Raw genomic sequence first — 25,537 nt, forward strand, 5'->3', positions numbered from 1 at the left:
CCAAAAAGTTGTCGGTCCAGAGGCAAGAGCTTTGGAGCTATGACGCGGCGTCGCTTACGTCGAGGCGTGCAGGAAACCTTACTTTGACCATCCGTTCGCTGTTATTGATCATTGTGGAGAACAGGCAGACGTTTTGTTTGTTATTATAGCAGCTATCGGATGGAATTAATACATGGGCTGTACAGGTTGTCATGTCCGACTATCACAAGTAGAATCATAATGAAAAATACGCCGGTAAAATGTGCCTGTAGAAAACGGCTTAGCAAGTAGTCAGTTTAGCTTCGGTTGCTATGCTAACATCACCCATGTTATACCAGAGAAACTTTCATAACAGCGTTGTGATGCCAAACAGCATCAATTCAGACTGACACACATTCACTTAAGGGGAACTGGGGATATGTATCAGCTGCTTGTGTGACAGTCAGACAGTGAATACTTTAGAGCCGTGTGAGCTAACCCGGAGCTAACGGGAGAATACACTCCCGTGGAAGAGCAGCCAGCACTGCAGCGGTCGGTAAATGCCGCTGAAACACATTAATAAACAATGAACCACAGCACTCTGGAGAAAAGTATAAGGTTGGAGAAGTCGTTATTTAATTTAATCTGGCTTCGTATGATTAAAAGCAACACGATCGTCGACCCGACGCAGTCCCCGGCCCGTTGTTGTTGTGGGAGAAAATCTCTCGGCAGCTCTGGGCGGTGTGAACAGAGCGGGAGCTGAAAAGGGAAACCGGAGCTGAACCAGAAAAGCTCTCGCTAGGAGCTAGAAAGGGAAAAGCGCTGGTGTGAAAGCCGCAAAAGTGCACCAGATTGATGCATTTCACTTCAACATTTAAAAACATTTTTTCCCGGGGGTGCATGCCCCCGGACCCCCCTAGAGGATGTGAGGTCTACCCCCCAAATAAAGCAGGTTAAAATAATTAAATTGCATACATTTTCTTTTAGTAAACACTGAAAACGGGTCCCACAGACCCAAACAGCACACAAAGGTTAAAGGTAAGCATATAATAATGTTAAAATGTGCTAAATATATACACTACAAAAAACAAAAAAAATAGGATTAAAAGTAGCCCACGACTTGTTTCATTTTTTGAAAGTAGCTCTCATCCTAAAAAAGGTTGGAGACCCCTGCATTAGAGAGTAAAAACTGTAACTATAAGTATCTGAAATAAATATGTGTAATGAAACAAATACCAATAACTGTATTGCATTGTTTTCTTATGCGCAATTACTTCATACTGTCTTTATCTTTTTCGTCCTGCATTTATTGTGCCCCCCTCAGAAAATAACTGGCCCCAGCCTGGCCCCCCCACTCAAATTGGTCTAGAACCGCCACTGTGTAGGATCCTGCTTTCTTGAGAGTTTGAGCTATTAAGGATGTTTGGCCTTGTCTGTATAATAGTCTTTTTCATTATGGGAGTAGCCCTTTAACTCCTTGAATCCACACAGTACCCCTAACGAATTCTAATTCTGAGGTATTGGCCCTTTCTAATTCGTCAAAGCATGGACCCCTGCATATTTCTAACGTTTTTAGCTCAGCCCACTTTCTAGGTGCCCGAAATTTGTTTTTCCTGAGCTGTGTGTCTCCCTCACTCTCCTCCTCACCTCCTCACCCCCTCACCCCTGTGTGCAGTCAGTGCTCCACATTGAGTTCAGCCCCTTCGGCTGGAGGCTCGGGTTTATCTGGACGCAAGGAGGAAGCCATTCAGGAGCTTTGCACCGCGACGTAAAGAGAGGATCCGTGCCGTCACAGGGGGGGAGAGAGAGGAACGGTTACCGGGGATTTGACATTTTCCGCATAATCTCGGGTTTATTGAGGAGCCATGGCGGTGTTTTCTGCGCTTTGGGTGCTCTTACTGTGCCAGCTTTTATCATCATCCTCAGCCCAGGTAAGGATTGCATCCCTTCATTTAGCTGGCTGCATCTTATCTTAATGGTGATGTTTGCTTATTATGCTGGTAGCGTTTAATGTTTATTAACTTGCAGAACTGTCACCTGTGGGCCCATATATTGATAATTCATGTGTTGATGGTGATGACAGTCGCTCTCTTTTACAGCTGTTCAAGCCTTGACCTGCATGCTTGATACTTTCCAACATAAAACCTGATGCTTGCTCTGATATTTAGTAGCTACTCTTGTGCAATTATCTTTGAGTGGATGTTAGTGGTATTTTGTCTCTCAGGTTTTGCAGGCCTATTTTTTCTCTCCCATATCAGCCTAATTGTGTGCAGGTGGCTGTAACTTTCGCACTGTTTGGTGAAGTTGGGGTTATGTTTTCCCCTGAACCTGTGGAATGCACGAATTGGAGATCAGTGCCCCTGCGCACAATGCCACCTCTGTTCACTCAGGCTCCCTGGAGCAGGGGCTCAATTGGAAGGACCTCAGCAAAAAATAACAAGTTTATTTTGTTTAGATGACAATTATTACTGATTTATTTGAATCATCATCAAAAAGTAGTATTAGAAATTTACTTTAGCTTTCTTTTAGTGGATAAGTAGAGATGTAAAGCTTATGTACACTTGGCTATGTGCATCATGGTTTGCATTGAATTGAACATCTCTTGTTACTTTTTTAGAAATATTAACACATTTTATTATCATGGTTGATGCGAAAGTACACCAAAAATTCCTCATCTTCTCTATGTTATGTCACACCACCATGTCCCATATAAATGACATGGGACATAAATGACCCATGTCATTTATACAGTATTATTGACATTTTGAGGATGCATGATTTTGATCAATTGTTTTCTTGCAGAGACCGGGCCCCAGAGGAGCCACCGGGCCACAAGGATCCCCAGGGCCGGACGGAAAGGATGGCACCGATGTGAGTTGACTAGATTGCAAAAGCTTATGTTTACTTTAAATGAATGTGCCTTCTTATAATGTCTGCTTCATTGAGATTAAACCAACTCCTGTGAGTAGATAAAACACATGTGTATCACCTCTTTTAAGTGGGGGTTTTCTTTTGTGATTAATTAACTTGGTCTTATTTTATGAAAAAATTGGATGTCGAGTTACATATCAAAACGTTTTAAAAGTATTTGTCAATCTGTGCCACAGTCTCTAAAGTTACAGTTTGCACTGAGTTGTGCTCAGTGGCTTCACATCTTTGTCTTGTAGTATTAAGAACAATCCCCCCAGTTACTACTGGCAGAAAGTGTTTTCATTGTGCATAAATGTGGCTGAAATGTCTCAAGATGTTACTTTTTATCTCATTGACTCCTCCCCCAAAGCCCCTCCTACACGCATTAAATCATAACCATGCATAACAGGTAGGCAGGGTTTAAGTGTGTCAACTATATCAACATGTATGGTTGAAAGGAATTGAAAAAAAGTCTGGTTATCCCTTCATTTTGAACCTCTCAAAGCTTAGATTGTAATCATAAAGGGGATGGCTTTGCTTCTTCCTTATTTGGCCATATTAACTCAGACAGTATCATATCAGTGAGCCTGATTTCTGTAGTCAAACGTGTCTTGTCAATTAATGCCGACAATACAGTAACAATCAAATGAAATGCAAGGGATATTACTGTTAAACAAAGTTAGCTGTTATAAAGGGTGTTGTTATATGGTTAACAATTTAGGTGATGAAAGGAAATGTAATTATGGGTTAGCCAAGGGAAAAGAAAACTTTGTTAACAAGGTAAACCCTTTATATCCTTGACATTTATATCTTTGATTTTTGTCAAACTTTTTCTGTTAAATGAAGAGCGACATTGTAAATATTGTATAGCCTTTTCAGGAAGTCTTTAGTTGTGATTATTTTTTTGACTGCTCTAAAGTTTGGGCACACAGAGGGCCCATTCATACATTCCCCAACCCGGTGAGACCCTATAGAGTTTCTCCTCACACCTCCTCCCCGCTCCTCAGCCCCCTGCACAAACCAAACTGAAGCCTTCATCATGTGAGCGGTTTAGTAGTGTTTGTTCTTCCCCCAGTCGCTGCAGAAGCTAAACAGCATATCCTTTTTACTTAGGCTTTAGGTTCTGTTGTTGGTATAACACTGAAGCTATTGAGGGATTTGATCCAAAAACTCTGTCTTTACAGTTGAACATTGTCGTCTCTGGAAGTATTTGGGTGAATGAATGAATGAATATAATGCACGTTTTGTCAGGCTATACTAAATATTCTTTCCTTTTTCATTAACAGGGCAAAGATGGACCTGCTGGACTGCCGGGGAAAGCCGTAAGTTTAACCAACTAGTCAAGTCAGTTTTATTTAGTGACTGTATTTAAATAATTAAAGTAATGTCAACCGCATAACGCTATTTCTATTTTATTTACTTGACTTAGAAATATAACAGTGTTTAATAAGTGCAACCTGTGTCAGTGTGCCAAGTTTAAAAAATTAAAAAAAACCTTCACCAGCAGTGTAAACATTAATAAAACCCTGATACAGATTGTTGTCTTCCACACATAGCAAAGTGCATTGCAATGAACCAGGGCACAAGGGAAACGTGTGTATTCTATGAAAATAATATACAATATAAATAATGAAATCCAGAAAAATAAGAAAAACACAATATTCCCCACTGCTCTCCCACTACTACCCTGCCCTCTGACAGGTATAATTACAAAACCCTCCCCCTTTTCTGACTCCTTCTCCCCCCTGACAATTTCCTGTACAGTCCCTTTATGTAGCCAAAAAACCCACACATTTCTCCAAACCTTCAATCCTTTAATATTTATTCTGATAAGGAAACACTCCCATAAAGTGCTTTTTCTTTTAAGGGAGCATTTCATGTTATTCATATTAAAAAATGCCCAATTGTTCAGTTGGCTGGATAACTGATTTCTTGTGCACTAATCTTTAAATCTATATCTGTGTAGGGTCCCAAAGGGAAAGCAGGAATATCAGGGGAAGCAGGAAAACCAGGCCTGCCAGGACTACCAGGAGTGGACGTAAGTGTTTAATTCACACACACACACAGACAGCCCTTATACTACCAACACACCACCTTTTGTCCATGTCAGTCCATTTAAGGATGAAATGCCTACTAGTCTCTGTTATTAAAGTGAAATGACTATCGATTGATGTTTAAAATAACACGAGCAGAGCACGAGGCAGTGATGTTTACAGAGATATTTGCTTGCTCTTCAGGGTTTGACAGGTCCTGATGGCCCTGCTGGGAAGGATGGACCCCATGGGGAAGCAGTAAGTGTGTTCAGTCTTTTGATCTTGCCGAGGATACACCTAAAGTTGCACCCAATTTAGTTTTTAAGAGCTTATCCACTTTAGCCTGCCCCCCCCATTAATCAACCAGTTGAAGTCAGCCACGACGAGTAAGATACATGTGTGCAGAAACATGTGTATTTGATGCTGCTGTATGAAACTGTTTATAGGGGGGGTCTAACGGGGACAAGACCAGTGTTTCAGCACTGATTTGTCGAGACGGTTCTCCCTCCTGGTGGGAATATTTTTAATGAGGGATCAGAATCTGATTTATTCCTTGCTGCTTCCCTAATCCGGCCTGGAATGCCAAATGTTTCCCACCAACCTGTGAGACTGTAGGGGAAGATCTGCCGCTCCGACGCTGAGTGAGGGTGGTTGTTTCACCTGAGAGACACAAACGAAGACAGAATTACAACCTATACAAGTGCACCAACAGGACTTTTATTTCTCACATAAAATATTAAGTTATACAAGTATAAATATTGAGGGACTTCTGCTGTAAAGCTGAAAACTCACTGTCAAGACAGATAATGCCCCTGGCTTCTCAACTAATTATCCAACCTAATGAGGAAACTGGCGTCAACCAGTGTCCGTAATTACTCAGATTACTGCAGTGTCACGGCTGGTTCATGGTGCAGGATCACAGTGGAAGAGTTGTTTGAGACGGAGCATAAGCTGGTGCTAAGCAGTAATCAGCCAACAACAATGACTGTTCATTTTCTCATCACAATTCAGATTAGGTTATGTATTCCAGGTCATTTCAGGCTACCTCACATCCATTTGTTTGTCATTTGTGTGCCTGAGTGTACTTTGTTGTCTAGTTTGCACACTGAGGAATGCAGAGAAAGAATAACACCACTGCGTTAGGACTGTTTTCTTTTGCCCTCTCACCTCTGAGACAGCACAAATACAGCTGTGAAGGAGGTAAACAACGAGATACAGAAGGAAGATAAATGGTCATGGGGGGTTAGTCTGGAGAATAAGGGGCTCACACGAAACCACAATGTAATAGTTTTTTCTAGGAACGATTTTGTAGGAGTCGTTTGTTTTTACTGACAGAAATTAGTAAAGGAAAGAAGAAGATGTACACCGAACAAGTATCCGACCAAAAATCCTTGGAGATTGCCTGATAACTTAATGTGTAACGAGAAGTTTCTTTAAGAGAAAGACAAATTATGTTTTAATTGATTGCAATATTTGCCAAATATTTGTGATCTTCCACTTATTTATGAGCTACAGCAGAAGTCCAAGCTTCCAATTTTTCATTAATTGATTATTACCTTTATTAATTTATTGGCCAAACGCCATTTGATATTACACGTTTTCCAGCACTGACTGACTTTAAACCTATGTTAAGGTTTTTATAGAACACAAGATAGCGTCATATAATGCAACAACTCCTTTTCTCTTATTGTGTCTTTAGGTGGAACTAGTCAGGCACAACACACGCCTATCATACGCAAAGCCTTATAGAAAAAACCCTGACAAAAACCAAACAATGCCGTTAAATGAAAGCCCCCATTGGTAGGCTGAAATCGTGCAGAACAAATCTCAAACTCATTTTTAATCTGTCAACTATAGTTGTAATTGTACAAAGCAAACAATGTCTCCACATAGGCTACTCTTTGCCTAAAATATATATATTTAATTTAATATTACGTCCACACATGGATCAGCATCATGTTCAAAGAGTTATACATTTCAAGGTTCCCTTTTGGTTTGATTGTGTCCGAGAGGTTAATTGTGAGATGTTGCCTTGTTCTCTCCAGGGTGACGCTGGACCTGCCGGGCCAACTGGAGCTCCTGTAAGTACCCCACATATTATGCATCACCTCATAAACATCACAGAGATTCTCAGCAGTTGCTCCTTAATTCCTCTGATGTGTAACTCATAGTTACAGTGACCATATTATATTTATTTCAAATAAGAGTGCCTGCTAATGTTTCAGGATGTTTAACAAAGCTCACCCTCTATGTCATCCAAACTCCGGCATACAACAGATTAAATTCCATTAAACCACGCACACCATTGTGGGATGTGAACCAAGAACAACATTTAATGTGTGTGGTGTTAACAATGATGATAGTAGTAATAAACAACGCCAAATAAACATTTTGGCTACACACACACACACACACACACACACACACACACACACACACACACACACACACACACACACACCCCTTTACCAAATACTTTCAGACTGCATTGGATCATTTCTTTCTAAGACAAATTCAAAAATCAGGCCTGATATAAACCAGGTTCATGTAGCCCCCGAATTATATACAATTGACACTTACCATCTGAATAGCACACAACAATCTGAGCCCAGGTCAGAAACCACTTCCTGCAAAAAACTCATGGTGAATCTTCCAAAAAAAAGTAAACCAGACCCAAGAATAGCAGCTCTGGAAACAAAGCGTGTAGCTGAACCAGCACACAGCTGCAACACTTCAACTTATCAGCCAAACAACCAACACCTGCACCGACCTGCAGCACATGGCGAGGCTTTGTTACAACCACTTGGCCGTAACAAAAGGGAGACACTTCATAATATGAATATTAGAAAAAAACAGCTTTTCATTTCATAGAATGAAACCAATTTAGAACAGATTGTAAGCTGACAATAATATTTGTACTGTGGTGTTGGAATCAGTAGCATGTTTGGTGCATAGTGGAAAATGTGTGTGTGCCAGTGTTGCAAATAGGTTTCGATAATCAGTGAGCTGCAGGCGAGGGCCTAACATCGGTAGTGACATAACAACAACAACATTGTATTTTAACACCTGTATCTACAGGGAAATAAATTATTTACATATTAATAGATCAACCACCACAATGGCCTACCATTTTTTCTATATTACCAATTTCCAAATAAATGTTTGCTGCAGTGCAGGCTATCAGGGAAATGGACTGGGTTCAGACAGGATTGGAGGGGCTACAACGCACATCTCGCAGATCTCTTTAAATACATTTTGCTCAGATATTGGTGGGGAAAATTCAGATTTAACTAAATATTATAAACAAACCTTTGTCTACAGGGTGAGTAGAGACACAGGTTATCAACAAGTTAAACTCCAGATGACACCACGGTCATCACAAGGACACATTATATATAATCTGCAGTTTGCTCTGATCTAACTGGACTGTAAAAGCGCATATCTAGCTCACAGCAATAACCTGAGGTAACCTTCAAAGCGGATTCAATGCAGCAACTCATCACGTGGTGGATATTGAAGCTGTGAGTAAATCTAATCATCCCCTTGGTGTTTGTGACTTAATTTGCCTTCCTGTGTCTTCCGTAGGGCAGAGGGAGACCAGGCGCTGCAGTGAGTACACATTACTCTCTTTTTATATCACTCCTATGTGCAGAAAGATGGAGATTGTGATGTATTTGTATCATCTTTACATAATACAATAGCTTCTTTGCATCCTGGAAAAGTATTCTTATACATAATATTACAAAATCCTGTCACTCTGATTGTGTGATACATCTACTCGTATACTTTGATGTCATGCCAACACTCTGTGTCTTTTGTTTTCAGGGACTTCCTGGAACCAACGGGTTGTCAGGCGGAGTCGGACCCTACGGTCCAGCGGTGAGTATCTGTCTAATCTCTACAATTACACTTCCTGGAGGAGTCACATCCTTTTCAATGAGATGGAAAAATAATTTGTGTTATATATTATTAATGCACATATAATTCGATACCTGATTTGCTACAGAAAACTTAATTTAGGTGAAAATTTGCAGCAATAAACATACACAATCCTCTGCGGTAAAAACAGTAGATGTGATAGTGATTGAGATCCAGGTGTTTTTTGTTTTTTTTATCTCAGCTAAACATTACCCTAAATTACTAAATAACATAACAAGAAAATAAGATAAACCACTGAAGAGGAAGGACAATTTAGTATAAATTAGGCTCGGCTCGACTCGTGTTTCTACTGGATCACACTTTATTTTGATCAATAAATGCTTATACTTGCTCAATATCCGTAGATGCGAAAGTATTATTTGCAGTAGTGTGAAATTATTTTATTGTCTGGGTCAGAATTCATCTTTAAGTCAGGGTTAGCATTAGAAATACAGTCACCAAAACAGGTATAATACTATACTATACAGAGACACAACAAATACCACCTTTTGTAATGTGATTTGTAAATGAAGAAGTTAGAGTTCCCCTCCAAAGATTTAAAGACATGCTTGGAATAATCATTTGTGTCTGATGTGTGTTTTTCCACTCAACAGCCTTGTTAAACATTATACTGTAACTTTGTCTCCCCTGTTGAGGAATTCAGAATCAATATGCACATATTTTTGATTTAAAAGCTTTACTAACAACATATATCCTACTTCCCTGAAAAGTCTGCTGTCAGTGTGCTTGAGGTTTTTAATTTGCATACCATTACAAGTTGCAGTGTCACTAAACTGCTCAGAGGTACAAGTTATAAACTCAGATGTAAGGGGAGCACAGAGAAACTTTACCACTTTTAATTTTAGAAAAGGCGTTCAATTGTCACCTTTTTAGGTGGATGGCGAAGTGTCACTCTCAAACTACAACTGATTGTTATAACTGCGACCAGATGACCTTGCTCAGCTGAGATTTTGATAAATGAAAAGATGAAAGTTCTCTATCAACTCATCTTGGTGCTATCTATCTGATTCTCAGGGTCCCGAGGGTCTTCCAGGTCTTCCCGGACCATCTGGTCCTGATGGACCACCAGTAAGTGCAGCTATCATGAATCACTGGTGCTGCTGGTACTATGTGATCATTGAGTCTGATAATCTGCTGTTTGCTGTTACACAAGATTTTCCCAATTTGGAGTGAATGTCTGTTCTTCACCGAGGCAGGGATGTGTCAACATGTTTCAAATGTTAATGTGTGTTGTTAATCCTTCCTCTCTTTAGGGTCTTCCTGGTACTCTTCAGGATCTTAGCGGGGACCTTCTGGTAAGTTTTCAATCATGCACCTGTGAGAGCATCATAATGAGAGCAAGCTGAAGAAGCATACGATGAGTTAAGTTGCTCAATGTGTCTTCTCTGTCCTCTGCAGTGTCCTGCTATCTGCCCCTCTGGTCCCTCTGGTCCGTCTGGTATGCCAGGGTTCAAGGTAAATACACTTTCTGTCATGGTTGTTGTATGATCGTTGTCACCTTGCAGTCTCACAACACATGTCTTCTTTTACACTCATCATGTGTGTATTCTATTCTGCTCTTATAGGGTCACACAGGGCACAAAGGTGACAAGGGAGAGTTTGGGAAAAATGGAGAGAAGGTGAGTTCATTGTGCAACAAATATATATATTTTGTCTGCTATCAGTAATATAGGTTATAAAAGAATAGAACCAGCCGTGTGCACAGTATTGTTTTTTATTGTTTTTTCTACATCAGCTGAGGAGGTCAGTTTTTCGGTCCGATTTGGTTTGTTTGTACGTTTCTCGAGAAGGAAAAAAACTGTTAGCTTGAATTAAACATGGTGGAAGGTGTCTGCATCGATCCTAATCATGGCGTAGTTACAGAAATTATGTTTAACTTTAGTTAACATTAACATATAGGGCATGGGCTTGGCAAAGGTCTTCGCTCATCGAGTGCCCTTCTAGTTACTGAACAACTTATCCTAACTTTCTTCCTCTGTCTCTAGGGTGACGCTGGACCATCCGGCCCACCAGGTATTCCTGGCACCGTGGGTCTGCAGGTGAGTTACATAAAGATTATTCACAACATTTTTCATGCATTGCCTACACAGAAGTTTGGTCCATCAGTATATTTAGTACAGCTTACCCAGGAACTTTTGAGAAACAATCCGAGTTGTTTATGATGTTTTAAAATGCCTCTGATGCTGTGTTTCAGGGTCCACGTGGTCTCAGAGGTTTACAAGGCATAATCGGATCTGTAGGAGGCAGAGTAAGTTCTTTTTTAGAATGACCACTGCGTCCTTATTCAGCTTCTTATCAGTCACAATGCAGCCAGCTAAAATATGTGTACTTACAGTTGGATTCCTTTGACCTCTCTTTGTCTCTAGGGCCTGCCTGGTTTCAGAGGAAAACACGGCATTGTCGGCGTCATTGGAAAGACAGTGAGTCTCTCCTTGTTTGTACCACATCTGAAAACAAAAAAAAGTCTTTGGTGGTAATTAACAGCCAGGATACACGGCTGGTCCCATCAATGAATAGCTGTTTGTGTTTCATCTGATGTCTCCAGGGTGACGTCGGAGAAAGCGGACCTCAGGGATTCAGAGGACCCAAAGGAGGAATTGTAAGAAGAAGACTTTAATTAAGCTTCACACGGATATACAAAGAATTATAAATGACACGTTAATGTATCTTTCAACAGGGTAAAATTGGTCCCAAAGGAGGCCCTGGAGGATCCGGACCCAAAGGAGAGCCTGTGAGTGTATATCTGTCTATAAATTATAAATGTCTAATACACACCACCTCTCAGTAACACGAGGATCATATTTGATGTTTTCTACAGGGTATTCCTGGCAGAGATGGCAAAGATGGTTCTCAAGGATTAGATGGCGAGAAGGTAAGTTGCACCAATTTCTTTCTGTTTTCTTTAGGCTTTGTAGAACATCCAAATAAAGTGATTGTGTGATTGAAACTGATGTCAATGTTTTTGTGCTGATAGGGTGATGCTGGTCGCCATGGGGTTGTTGGAGAAAAAGGACCAAATGGTGTTCCTGTGAGTATTTTGAAATAGACTTGGATGTTCCCTGATGAATTACAATAAAGAGAATAGTTGAAAAACATAGTCAGATGTCTGACTCTCCAGTCTAAGTAGCGGTTTGATTCTTCTGTTACAGGGTCTTCAAGGAAGGGCTGGAACAAAGGGGTCTAAAGGAGGAGTTGTGAGTATTACAACAAAGTAGAAACAAGAGTGTAAACTGACTAGAGGACCATGCAGGACAACTTTAATTTTCTCCCTTCTTTTTAAATCAGGGTGACCCAGGGAAAGGCGGTGAGACGGGACCCTCTGGAGAGCCAGGTATTCCTGTATGTATCTGATGGGCTTCTTTGGGGGGGGTATTATCAGGTCACAGTTTCTTTGACATGTCACTTAACCCCACAATGTTGCGTCTGGACTCTAAACCTTCCTCACCATCTGTCCTCTCCTTTAGGGTGACATCGGCATCCCAGGAGAGAGGGGGTTATCAGGAGCCAGAGGAGTGGCTGTAAGTTCATGTCCACACTACAGACTAAGGTGTATGTGTTGTCAAATTGCTACACTGCTTATTTAGCTCGAAATAATTCATAAGCATCTACTCCATGGAATTTATAAATAATATTTTGCCTCATTCGGGAGCCAATTCATTAGACTTGCTGCTGCACAGATGGTCTGCTGAATTCAACCAATTTATAGACTTTCCAACATTTCCAAGTGCACTGTGCTAATAACCAGCATGAATATAAACAGCATCTATCTTAGACCACAATGCATAGCAGCATACAGCTAAGATAAGAGTAGAAAAAAGCAGGATAATAAACCACTGCCCTTCAGGGTTAAAGATATTCCACTGCAGCTGATACAGTTGCTTGCTACAGTAAGTTAGTAATGAAGGGCCAGTGATGAGAGCAAGTATTCATAAAGGAGGAATTTATAAACAGGGAGGTCATTGTTTTTCACATCCAGCCCTGTGGCGAGGAAAAAATGAAATAAAACAACATGGGAATTACACTTCTCTCGAACACTGCACTGCATAAGAAATCATGCTGCCCTCAACCATTAGGCCAATGTTTTTCAGTTCTGATTCTCTGAATATACATTCATATCCATTTTGTTTTATTACTGTAAGCTCTTCATGGTTTCATGACATGACTGTATCTTGGTCCAACAGGGAGGAATTGGACCAGTGGGCAACGCTGGATCCCAGGGAGTGAAAGGTTTCCAGGTCAGTTGTACGACATTATCAACTATTATCAGGTTATTTTTTTATATCTTTTGGGTAAACTCACTGGCTGTGTGTGTCTGTGTGTGTGTGTGTGTTTCTGTCATGCACTACAGGGGGTAAGCGGGTCCCTGGGCGATCCCGGTCTTCCAGGTCCAACTGGAATCCGTGGACAGTTTGGCGAAAGGGTGAGTGTGACGTATGTGGCGATATGAAAATTGCCCTAGGTCTTAACGTCATCTAGTGTAATCCATGATACCTTATATGGCTGTGACTTTCTTACAGTAATACAAATATATTCTCTCCATTATTATCAATTGTTATTTTCTTGGATTAAATTATGTTTTTAATATGTTTTAAACATAACACGTCTTTCGTAATGACCTACAGATTATCAGTTAGCTATCATAGAAGACCAAGAAAACAACATCTAGCTGGCAATGCAGACAACTATGGAAAAAAACATCTTCATATTATATTATACATTTTTTCTACACGAATATAGGAAATATGACCAAACAATGTGCATTAACTCAAGGTCTTTATCATGGTCTTTATATTCAGAAAATATTGATCGCTGAAGCAACTGAATTCTTTATTTATTCTCAATACGTTGACATATTGTTGATTCATCTTCAATCATCAATTCACTTATAGCACCAGCTCCAACACAGTAGGTAAAATCCCTCAAAGAAATCTACATTAAAAGGACAGAGATAAAACCAAACGTCTCTGCACACCAGCATATCGCAGACAGATATGTAACTATCCAGGTACAGCATGTCAATACGCAGTTCATCCCCTCCTCAGTCTTAGTGGTATGAACTCAGACGGCAGCCAGGAGAAACTCAAACACAAAAAGGCCTCCTGTTCAGAGTCTGAGGACAGAACAAAGCCGGTCTGTATGCCGCTCCTGGTTCCCCTCGTCGAGCCCACCTTACTTCCCTTCATCCCCCTTCCTTCTGCACAGCCGGCTTCCACAAATATCTCTACATGGCTCTCATTTATTCTCTCTCTCTCTCTCCTTTTTCAACCTTTTAGGGTCCCGTTGGAGCTTATGGAGCTAAAGGAGACATGGTAAATATTTAAGTCTGAGTTCAAGCTAAAATACAGAATGACTTCCTGTGTGTCCAAAGAGACACAAGAGATCGGACGTTTCTTAGTCAGGTTGTTCAAATTTAAAGGAAACGCATAGGAAAAAACTAAATTAACTTTGAGTTATCTGTTGTGTTCTCTAGGGTGTGGCAGGAAGTGACGGTTTACCAGGAGAGAACGGGGAACCTGTAAGTATATATTTGTTTCCACTGTTCAATCAGAATCCAAACACACAGTGTAAATGTCCAAGAGACACATTTCTTTGTTGGGTAGCTATCAGTTACATAATTGGTTCAGCAGGAGAAAACACATTAAACATGACATATTTGAAAATCTTTACATTGGTCTCCCATCAGTTTTAATTGATATGTTCTCATACTTATTTAGGAAGTACTTTTTTTTAAAACAGCTTTTAGTCTTTTTGCTGCCAAAGGATATCAGAGCAAAACATATGTTATGTTTTTATAAGAATGTATTATGGCCATTATTTAAATTAAATCGATGCATTTATGTTCTAAAATGTTTTCTCTATTTTATTGGTTTGATCATTTGTATAATTTATTGAAATCTTTGGATTGCACTGACTTGAAAACTGCCATACAGATTAAGTTTGTTTGCTGTGTAACGCTCAATAATGTAAAGTCATTTCGCCAATGTTGAACTAAACACACAGAATGTCTCTATTTTCAGGGTCCTTTCGGCCCAGTTGGACAAAAAGGAGAGGTGAGCGACATCAATGTTCTACATCTTTCTGCTTGATTATGTGTTCATCTTTTTTTATGTTGTGTTATTGTACTGTCTCTACGAATTACCCAGGGACTAAAAAGTGTTTTGAATTTAATCTCTATTTTGTTACTTGTGTTTACTCTGATACGTTTGCAGTGTTTTATACACCTACATGGACCTGATCACTTAAAACGATTTTAAAGATGCAATAGCAGAACGTCTATTAGCACTCAACTTAGTTAGTTTCAATGTTGTGTGTGTGGGTGTAATTAGCTGCACAAGTTTGTTTCCAAACTCCCTTTGTGTCGGCTCCCTTACTCACCATTAAAATGGAGCCTAGCTCCGAGCTGCTGCCCACTTGTCGAGTTGTGCACATGATTCTGCTTCACATTCCAGGTTTAATAGGATTAATTAGAGATAGGTATTGTTGCCTTAGCTTTATTGGCCTGTTCGCTGCTACCGCCACAAGGGAGACGAGTCACATTAAGAGCAGCCCAATTTAGTCAGAGTAATTGTCAAGCAACAAGACGCCATATTAATCCACCCCCGCATTGTCTCAACAGACCCGTGTGCTCCTTGGATTGTGTTTATTAAACGATCAAACTTTGGAACAAATTCATTTCTTTATTTTTGCTAAATGTACCGAGTTATTTACGAATGATACTCTGTGATTATAGTCAGGAAAGCGAGGTGAACTGGGACCTAAGGGCGTGTCTGGTCCTCAAGGAGAGCTCGGAGCAAGAGGGCCTCCAGGGAAGATAGGACTGATGGGCTTCCAAGGGGAGCAGGGTCTGCCTGGAATTGCCGGAAAGACAGGTGTACCCGTGAGTGGTTTTGTAAATCTTTAATGATCTTCTGATTGATTGACGCATGCATTTTTTATTTTATGAACTGCCTGAAAACATGGGTTATTTACTTGTGTTTCAGGGTATACTGGCGAGTGAGCAGCACATCAGAGAGCTGTGTGGCTTAATGGTCGATGGTGAGACTTCTTAATTTACCTTGTTCTGTGATTCACTCCAGTGTGGGATACAATCTAAACTGGATAATAAACCCTATGGTGTTTTCTATCATACAGACCAGATTGCTCAGCTGGCGGCTAACCTTCGAAGACCCCTGGCCCCTGGGATGGTGGGCCGCCCCGGACCTGCAGGACCTATAGGAGAGCCAGGAGACGCTGGCTCTATCGGGCATCCAGGTTCCCGTGGACCCCCAGGGTACAGAGGTCTGCCAGGAGAACTTGGAAACCCAGGAACAAGAGGTATGAAACATTCAAATCAGTATGGACTGATCTATTGAAAAAGTATCACAAGATAAACCTGAGGGTGATGAGATGATTAATGGGAAAGGAAAAGAAAATGCCAAACAAATGGGCATATGGTTTTGAAGTTCTCTCTGATTCTTGTTTTTTTGGGGATAATGGTCTGTGGGCCTTGATCAGTTATTTAAATGAAACCATTCGATCACTAACAGGGGCCGAGCCCCCTTAATGGAACTGCTCACAATGAGGAATAACTTCTCTTGTCAAATAAAAAAAGAGGAATAAAAATAACATTTCTGAAATACAGATTAAACGTGTAAAAAGAAAGTACTCAAGTGGAGAACAGTACTTGAGGAAATGCACTTTACACCATTGATTAAATTGTTCTGTTTTCACTACAGGTACTCTTGGAGAGCAAGGTGATAAGGGAACACTTGGTAAAGCTATTGATGGGCCAACTGGAGACCAAGGATACCAAGGTATGTGGCCCGAAACTTTCAATCTAATTTGTAGTTAACAACGTTGTAGCTTAAGCTCTTATTAAAGTCAGTAAATACTGAATAATTTACTGCCGCAAATGGAACATAGTCATCATAAATGGGATTAGCTACACCAGTGCTATTGGTGATAAATCAAAATTAGACAATGTGAGTCTATTGTGTAATTTGAACTGTTGGCATTGAAATCAAACAAGAAAGATTCGGTGGGAAAATGGTGGGGAGTTTTGTTAAGGAACCCCATCGCCTCACTTCGCAAGTTTCATCAATCTCATCACACCACAGGCGCCACTGCTTGCCGTGTATTGTGCCTGAGGTGAATGACCTTTGAGGCGATGTAGTTCCTCTAAATTCAACACTTAATCTCGTAAATTCAGAGTTTTTTTATCCAGATATTACCCTCCTCCCAGGCTATGTCATTATTATTATGTTGTACCTACTGTGGCGTTAATAGGTCACTTACATATCATGGAAAACAACCGCTTCTGTTTGTCTCTGGCTAATTCCTTCTATGCTTTCCACAGGTGTTCCTGGAGTAGCTGGAATTGTCAAAGACGGGCGTGATGGATCTCCAGGAGATCCAGGTGAGCCTGGAGAGTCAGGCAGGGTGGGTAGGACTGGGCACCAGGGAACACCTGGAATCTGTGACACATCAGCCTGCCAGGGAGCATCAGTCGCTGGAAAATCCTCCAACCCCAAAAACCATTAAACATCCTGAAACCTGGTGCCTCCACCTCGAGGAGGAAGGGTGATACGAGAGGGAAGGGAGGAATGAAGGAAGAGAGTGATCACAACAAATGTCCTCTTTATTAAAATACCTTTATCACAAGATGGGAAGAGTAACATCAAACAGGTGTGATATTTTGAGAGGAGAAGAGGAACATCCGAGGAGTGAGATGAAAACCAGAGCAACTGAGAGACAAAAACATCAAGATGACATCCAGAAACGAAGTGGACAGAGGCCAAGAAGAGTCCCAGAGAACAACAGCAATGCTCCAAATACTACAGTATCACATAACAAGACTTGACAACTGGAAGAGAACGAGTCCTTTTGTGTATAAAAACTTTGTACATGCTATTTCCATGCCCCCATTACCTTGGTTAACATTTTTCTGCAGATGATTCTAAAAACAACAGTGACTGGCTCTGAAGTGAATGTGCATGTATCATTGCCCATTCATGTCGATCACAGGTGTTACCTCAACATACAAGCTAACAGTGTAAAATATGGAAACAGGTGGCAGAGGCAAAACAACCTCTGTCAAGGAGCTGTGTATGTATTGTAAAAGGAATAAAAAACACAAATACCCAGGTGCCCAGCAATTGTGTAGATTAATGCAAAAACTTTTACCTTTTGATAGTCTTGTTTTTTTTTCTACAGCTTCTTTGTTTGTATTTTTAAATGATTCTTTAGCTTTGAGAATCAAAAACAACAATACTTGTGGATGCATAAATCAGACATTGTAAAATAAATGTAAGAACCTTAGGAGCAGTCTTTTTTTTTGGGGTAATCTACAATGACAACATCCACTATGTACTACCGGTGCTGTAACTATTAAATATACATGACCTTAAATACTATTTATTATTTGTGGGTGACTGTTGTATGTACAGTAAGATGCTACAGCGACATGTTGTAAGAAAGAACAAATAAAGCCACTTTTCAGTAAAGGATTACTCTTCTCTACATCAAATGAACAGTCTGCATGTTAGAGTAATATGATAACAGAAATGAATATCAAGTTATCCCATTCATTTACAGAACTTTAAATTAGGTGCAGATGAATTTAAGTGTATTTACACTTAAATATATGATTTAAGAATAAATGTATGTCGACAAGAAAACTGAACTGAAAATACTCTATGAACATTTTGAAATTTAAATTAATTCAATCAAAATACACTTGAATAAAGAATATGAAAAGGTGCTCAGATAGTTTAAGCTTGCTAAATTCATCGCTGAAGAGTTGAAATCGAGTTCATACAGAACTATCTGCTGTTTGCAAAGGGAAACAGTGCCACCTACAGTATGTATGACATGACAATCATGAATACAGCAGCCTGATGCAGTCTTAAGATGCTGCAGAAAAAAAATAGCCCTGATTAAGCATCACACGTTGTGGGACTGGAATAAATGATATATATAAACCATTGTAATGCAGTTAGAGGCAGAGCTCCTCTCAAAGGATGCTTTTTGTTTAAAACGTTAAAACACATTGACCTAACCCTTAGTGAGAACAGATGGAACAACCAAAGCTTGAATGTTAAATTCATCTCAAATGTCTGGCTGATGTATTAGATCAAGTATGGAAAGGGTCATTGCTCTACCCCAAGAGGGATGCTCAGCACCGTGTCCATCTCCCGCTGGATCGGGTTCTTGCCTGAAGAAGGGCTGGATTTCAGAAAGTGTTCTTTGCCCTCAGTGAAAGCCCTCTGAAACTCCTGTTGGGGGGAGAGCAGCACATCTTTCTGGTTAATGAGAGCAAGTATTAATAGTAAAGCTTTCCAAAAGGGACCGTGCTGGTGAAACATTCTACTACTCATTAGGGATGGGTATCGTTAAGGTTTTAACGGTACTACTACTTTTATCGATACTGCTTATCGATCCGGTCCTCGAACGGTATTCTTATCGGTTCTTTTAAAAAAAAAAAAAGGTAAATTAACTAAACAAAATTAATTTAATAAATAATATTTAACATCAAAATAAACAACAGTGTTTTAATAAATCGTATTAAATAATGTGATGACAGAACTGTAAACAGAATAGCTGAAACTTTAACAAAGTAAATAACTCAGTTACCTCTAATCATTAACCCATGTTTGTATAATTGAGTTAACACTGTGTGTTGCTGCTAGCATACATAACACCTGACGGATGGGGCTACAGAGCTACTAGAAAGACAGTCGAAAACGGTGCATTTGTCCGTCTGAATGTGAGGCACTTTTGCAAGATGATTAGACAAATTGCTCGTGTTACCTCCCTTACATGCTAAACTCTTATTGCACTGTTGGCAACGAGCACGCATGTAGCTGCGTGTGTGTAACTGCCCCGCCCCCTCGCACACAGACGGGGGAGAGAGATCTCTCGTCTGGATTGGAAAGATCGAAAATACATCATAGACGCATTTTTTTGTCTTTTTGCATGTTAGAAACGGAGTTTGCGACACTAAGACTACAATATAATGTTTAGGTGGCAATAATACACATGACGTATATGTTTTAAATGTCTCCAGCACCGATAAAAAGACCGATAACGTCGGAGCTTAACGGTACCACGGTCTTTAATAATTCAGCCCCCGGGGCCCCTTTAATACCGGGGCTCGGTACCCATCCCTACTACTCATCCAGCTGGGTACCTCATTTTTGATTGACAAGTTGCGATTCTCTGTGCATATAAATGACCACTTGCCTCTTCTTAACAACAAAGCATTCGTAACCTCTATGTGCTTTATTACAGAGAATCCATCTATAAGACGCATTGCAAAGGAACACTAAACCAGGCTTATGTCATATAAGGAAAATGTAGGCAGCCTTAGCCTCACACTGTCACTGTCTGACAGAAACTACAGAACTAGATCATTCCCACACAGTAACATAATCAAGTTCATTATTTTATACTTTAAAACTCAGAAGAATAAGATTTGAACTTTAAGTTATATCAAGCAAATGAATAATGCTATTTAACTGAACACAAATGTACCTCTTTGAAGGTGTCTCCATATGTTTTATTGATGTATTTAAGGAAGGCAGTGGTCATCTGCAGGGTGGTGACTTTGTCTGTATCCAACTCACAGAATGGCACCAGCATGTTCAGCTCATCACAGTACAAACGGATCCTCTTCCTGTGCAGAAAATAGGGATGCATATCGTTGACTTTTTTACGATACCGATACCGATACCACTGAACGATACCGATACTCGACCGATACATATCGTGATACTTTCATGTTGCATAAGGGAAAAATTGAAGCGCTTTATGATATAGTTAACATGTCAAATGAATATTACAATTAATTGTGGGACTTCGACCTTTTAGTACTGAACAAACAATGAAAAACACGCTTGACAACACGGGCTTGAAGACTGTACATTCCTGTACTCCGATTTTATGTGACAGTAGCAAATGTTTTGAGAGGTCGGATGTGTTGCCGCCTTTCCCAGAAATAAACTTCTTGCAGTGGTTACAGACCACACCATTCAGACTGGCAGTCATATGCAGACACACTTTAGATTTTCGTGCCGACATCGAGCTAATGAAAAAACGAAAGCTAACCGAAAGGCTCAGACGTTCGGGAGGAAGGTGAAGGGCGTTGCTTGGCAATCAAGCCAATCACCGAAGCCGTTGCAATACGCGCAATCTGATTGGCTGGCGGTTTGGGCGTGAGTTTATAGATATTACGCCTAACTTTATATAAAACATTTTTTTTTTTTTTTAAACGGATCTGATTTCGGTACGGTATACCGTAGCCACCAGTAACCGGTATTTCGGTAATACCGGGAACCGGTATGCACCCCTAGCAAAAAACAATACAAATGTTTATAATCTCTCTAATTAATACATTAGTCGTTTGGCCAAAGAAATTCTAAAACCAAAATCAGTTGGGAACTTCCCAGTAGAGAACCTAAAACCAGGGAATGTTTGGGATGGGTGATTGAATTGAATTTAACATTTATCAAAATTGACTGAAAGAGCCGGTTGCAGACTGACAAAGCATATTCAAGTTTCTGCAGTTATTTATTTATTCCATCCTGCCAGCACAACCAATCTTTATTCCTAGTTGTGTAGCTTAGGCCTCTGTGGCTGAGCATTGTTAGCATAGTAAAACACATGTGGGTATAGCATGCTAAACTCATTTGAGTATACATACTATCATCATTAGCAGTGTTAATTACACATCCACTCAATTAATACAGAATTATTTCAAATGTATATATTGGTTATTGTGACCTCAATTGATCAAAAATGTTTGTTATAGAGCTTCAATCCCTATTACCTGCTTGTCATGGGTCAAAATGCCAAACAGGAAGTGAGAGCATCCAATAGGCTTTATAGTAGATGGGACTGTACCACGTTGAGCAAGGACAGAGGGTACGTTTGACATTTTATATTGTTAACGTTTGTATACGTATTATGAAAATTAGAAAAAATTGTTGTTTAACATGATAATTGTATTGTCTTAATTCAATATGCACTGGCAGTACTCTCTCTTTCACCGTGTTCATATATCATTTTGTTGACTACCTTAAATCGCTGAAATATAGGGAATAAACAAGGAACTCATTCCGGACACAGTCTGTAGTGAAAGCTGAGTAAGGCATATACACCTTTGAAATTATATTTCATTAAACCTCATCAAAAATGTATGATGGTGCAGAAACACTTTCTGCTTTTGGTTATGAGTGCTCACCTGCGTTCCCTCTCCTTAATGTTGTGTTTCTCCCTGCGCTGGATATGTGACATGTGGGGTCGAGCTCTTTTCCTGGTGCTGCTCCCTGATTTTCCGGCGAAGTCTGGGTTAGTCGAAGCAACCTTTGTAGGTGGAGAGCTTTGGGTACAACCATGCTTCCTGAAGGCAGTACGTGTCACCACATCATCTATGGAAAACACCACAGTGTATAAGATGTAAATAGAACACAAAGAAGAAAAAAAACATTTGTTTTGACAAGACAAGGTTTATTAGTCCTGATTATTACTTTCTATGTTGAACAACAGCTGGTCCTCTGTTGAGTTGCAGCCACCGGTGAACTGAGATTTTGTACCAACCCTCTCTGGGCAGAAATTAATCGAGAAACTCTTTGGGATGATTAAACCCTGGTGCTTGTTAGGTTCAATCATGTGAGGAATATGGCCAATCACCTGAGGTCCAAATAGGAAGAAGAAAAACATATTGATCAATTAATTCTGCCTGTGATGCCCTTAAAGCTGTAGTAAATTGCATTTTAATATATTTGTTTCATACTTGTTCACACATGTTGGGTATTGGGGTAAATACACCCCCAACAAATGGGCTGGAAACATCAAACCGCATTTGAGGGTGTTTGACTGCATCTTGAGCCTCAGCAGACTGCTGCAGCATTGTCAGAAAACTGAAACACAACAACAAAGATTTAGCCATTTCCATTACATTTAGCATTATGGGGTTATGTTACTTAACACGTAGTAATACACATTAATAGGAATGCCTACTTGCTAAGAACTGCCGACTTGATATCTTGATGTCTTGGGGTGTCAGCAGACATGGTGTTAAATCTCTTCTCCAAACAAACTCTAGCAGCAGATACAGATTTTTTCTGTGAAGATGAGCTGCTGTTGGAGTAAGGTTCACTCTGGCTGTCTTCTTCTCTGACTCTGGCCAGCACAAAACCTGGGACCTCTCCATAAGAAGCTGGTGTCTTTTCTCCTGGCATCAGACTGTGGTCATCAGTTGAAGTCGAAAGGTCAATAGCTTGAGTGGTTGCTAAGGGGGATTGTGCCATGGATCCAGTGGTGTCTTTAACCATCACTGTAGCACTTGGATGAGATTTGGCATAAGGCAAATCTAAAGGGGTAATGTGTGCCTCCACATGTGCCTGGATAAGGTGCTGAAAGTTTGTATATTCAACCTCTGACAACTCCATCATGCCGAGCTCAAGTCCCATCATGGGCCCATGATCATGTGTCAAACATCCACCTTGGCTCAAAATCACCCCAACAGGGTCAAAGGTGTGTTCTCTGGATGAAGGTGATACATAGAGGGAAGACATACTTCACTCTAGAGTTGGGATGAAGAGCAGAAAAAAAACGTTCAGTTATACCAGAACAGGCTTTTAATAGTTGTAGCTACAGTCCATGTTAACAGTCCATGGTAATCACAATGTAAATGGTAATGACAATGTGAATTTGCACTATCTTCCTTTTAATGCACCATTATATTATCTTAAATTGAAATTAGTTTTGTATTCTGTTAATTCAATGGTAAATATGTATAATTGTATGCATTTTAGTGGCTCTGTATTCGATGTGATATCAATCTTTTGTGACTATTTTATGAGATTGTAATTCTCTACTGTGAAGTACTTTGAACAAATTAAGCTTATTAATAATATCATTATAATTATTAATATATTGTTATCAACCGACCTTAACTTAATGTCGCCCTGTAAGCGGCCTTGTCCAGAATTTATCCTAGTAAGAAACGAACATTGTAACGTAAACATATTAACACGGAAAATACTGCCATTAAACAACTAATCCACAACTTCAAGTAAACAGTGGTGTAAAAAAAATTCCGTTGCTAGCAGTCAAATACTACGTGACATTAAATTAGCATACGAGGAACTTTAAGCTAGTAAGCTAACCTTACATTTGACAAGACGTTGGCTATAGGCTAACGTTACATTTGAAAATACGTTTACAATCGAGGTAAATAACGATAAATCATTACAAACATGTTTAAAAGTCCACTAACAAGTCTTTAAATGTATAACGAGCTAAAATATATTATTAAACTCTGTTTGCCTTATTATTGGGCCTTTACTTACTTCAATGCCAACTCCTTACTTGACCGATGGACGCTGGGTAGTACCGACCTCTTTACACTGTGAAGCTGTCATGGCTGAAGCCTCGGTTTATTTATTTTGAATGTATCATATATTTTACAGACGAAAAAGACTGCGTCAATATCCGTAGTGCTAAAACCCAATTGTGTACAAGCATTGATGAAAAGTTAATTAATTACTTTGAGCACCAGTAACGGTAGGCCTATTATTTCCAGTCCATTATGCTACTACTACAAGAGTGTAGGAATACTCTGTTATAAGTAAGAGTATAGTATTCAAAATGTTACTCAAGTAAAAGTACAAAAGTATTAGCCTCAAAATATTCTTAAAGTACCAAAAGTAAAAGTAGCTAGTTTTAATTACTTTGTTGTGAATTTACTCCAGTAAACTGTAAAGTCTTATTTAAGTGTTGTTTATATTTCACATTATTATCATACAAATCTGCAAAATTAATAAAGGTATAGAATAAATGTAGTGGAATAAATGTAGTGGAATAAAAGAATACGATTTACCTCTGATTTGTAGTGGGGTAGAAGCACAAAGTAGCATAAGATGGAAATACTCAAGTAAAGTACAAGTATCTCAAAATTGTACTTAAGTACGTACAGTACTTGAGTCAATCTACTTAGTTACTTTACACCACTGAGAGTAGTCTACTGGACTAAATAACTATTGCAAACGTTTTTTTGAATGAAAGGCTCTTCAAGAATATACTTTAAAGTGACATACAGTTCACCCCAACTGATTGTCCTGACAATGACACAATGGGGTTGGATTAGAACAGAGAAGATATGTATGCATTTCATCTGTAAAGTAACCAGTAACTGTGGCTCTAGGACAAATATAGTGGGGTCATAATAACACTGAATACTTTCCTATAAAATGGAGTATACTTTTCAGTCATGTATATCAATCCCAAAATTGTAGGCTACTTAATAGTCTAGCAGCAAGTCCTCAAAAAAGGCTTTCGTTTTCGAGATACCCCTACCCGAGGTAGAACAAAACACCCAATCCCTGAAAAAGAGCCAAATACCAGGCCGAATATGGGAAAGGTGACAAAAAAGCCCATAACTTGAGAATGATCACTCTTTTCCTCTTCAGATTTGCTGAGGTATGAACCAGGTGGCTGTCCTACATCACCAAATAGTCAGACAATTATTTACCTAAAGAAATACTGAATTATAGTCCTGTAAACTTAGCTTTAGTTTAGACGGAAATTGTACTTTTTGGTGATAGGAACATAGGGCTCAATCACTTTTCTCTCATTTATCAGAAAAACTGAAATCCCTAAAATATATGCCATTACTGAATTGTCTAGGGTGCTATTGAACACTAACCAGTAGTTGT

General features: G+C 39.7%; 2 protein-coding genes across 2 annotated transcripts; one reads left to right on the top strand and one right to left on the bottom strand.

Annotated features, from left to right (window-relative positions):
• The first annotated feature begins 1,720 nt into the window (after positions 1-1,720).
• On the top strand, positions 1,721-18,137 carry col9a3 (collagen, type IX, alpha 3). Its single transcript, XM_034126342.1, has 32 exons — positions 1,721-1,889; positions 2,761-2,829; positions 4,155-4,190; positions 4,835-4,906; positions 5,106-5,159; positions 6,947-6,982; positions 8,487-8,510; positions 8,727-8,780; positions 9,855-9,908; positions 10,094-10,135; positions 10,239-10,295; positions 10,406-10,459; positions 10,826-10,879; positions 11,035-11,088; positions 11,207-11,260; positions 11,386-11,439; positions 11,518-11,571; positions 11,659-11,712; positions 11,815-11,868; positions 11,990-12,034; positions 12,126-12,179; positions 12,305-12,358; positions 13,022-13,075; positions 13,189-13,260; positions 14,114-14,149; positions 14,311-14,355; positions 14,858-14,890; positions 15,571-15,717; positions 15,821-15,875; positions 15,972-16,154; positions 16,556-16,633; positions 17,176-18,137. Exons 1-32 carry the CDS (start codon positions 1,824-1,826, stop codon positions 17,358-17,360), a joined length of 2,037 nt encoding a protein of 678 aa, XP_033982233.1. The 5' UTR covers positions 1,721-1,823; the 3' UTR covers positions 17,361-18,137.
• On the bottom strand, positions 18,018-24,218 carry LOC117479393 (transcription factor-like 5 protein). The gene is made up of 8 exons (XM_034126344.1): positions 24,173-24,218; positions 23,772-23,816; positions 22,839-23,403; positions 22,612-22,738; positions 22,346-22,508; positions 22,060-22,246; positions 20,352-20,493; positions 18,018-19,093 (listed from the first exon to the last, which is right to left on the bottom strand). Exons 3-8 carry the CDS (start codon positions 23,393-23,395, stop codon positions 18,968-18,970), a joined length of 1,302 nt encoding a protein of 433 aa, XP_033982235.1. The 5' UTR covers positions 23,396-23,403; positions 23,772-23,816; positions 24,173-24,218; the 3' UTR covers positions 18,018-18,967.
• Positions 24,219-25,537: the final 1,319 nt, after the last annotated feature.

Source organism: Trematomus bernacchii, unplaced genomic scaffold (assembly GCF_902827165.1).
Source record: "Trematomus bernacchii unplaced genomic scaffold, fTreBer1.1, whole genome shotgun sequence".
Lineage (NCBI taxonomy): Eukaryota > Metazoa > Chordata > Actinopteri > Perciformes > Nototheniidae > Trematomus > Trematomus bernacchii.

Coding starts and splice junctions, on each gene's coding strand:
- LOC117479393 (XM_034126344.1), bottom strand. CDS start 23,395: ATGTCTTCCCTCTATGTATCACCTTCATCCAGAGAACACACCTTTGAC. Junction 22,509..22,611: donor TACCCAACATGTGTGAACAA/GTATGAAACAAA, acceptor TTTGGACCTCAG/GTGATTGGCCATATTCCTCA. Junction 20,494..22,059: donor ATTAAGGAGAGGGAACGCAG/GTGAGCACTCAT, acceptor TTTTCTGCACAG/GAAGAGGATCCGTTTGTACT.
- col9a3 (XM_034126342.1), top strand. CDS start 1,824: ATGGCGGTGTTTTCTGCGCTTTGGGTGCTCTTACTGTGCCAGCTTTTA. Junction 12,180..12,304: donor CTGGAGAGCCAGGTATTCCT/GTATGTATCTGA, acceptor CCTCTCCTTTAG/GGTGACATCGGCATCCCAGG. Junction 15,876..15,971: donor GTGTGGCTTAATGGTCGATG/GTGAGACTTCTT, acceptor TCTATCATACAG/ACCAGATTGCTCAGCTGGCG.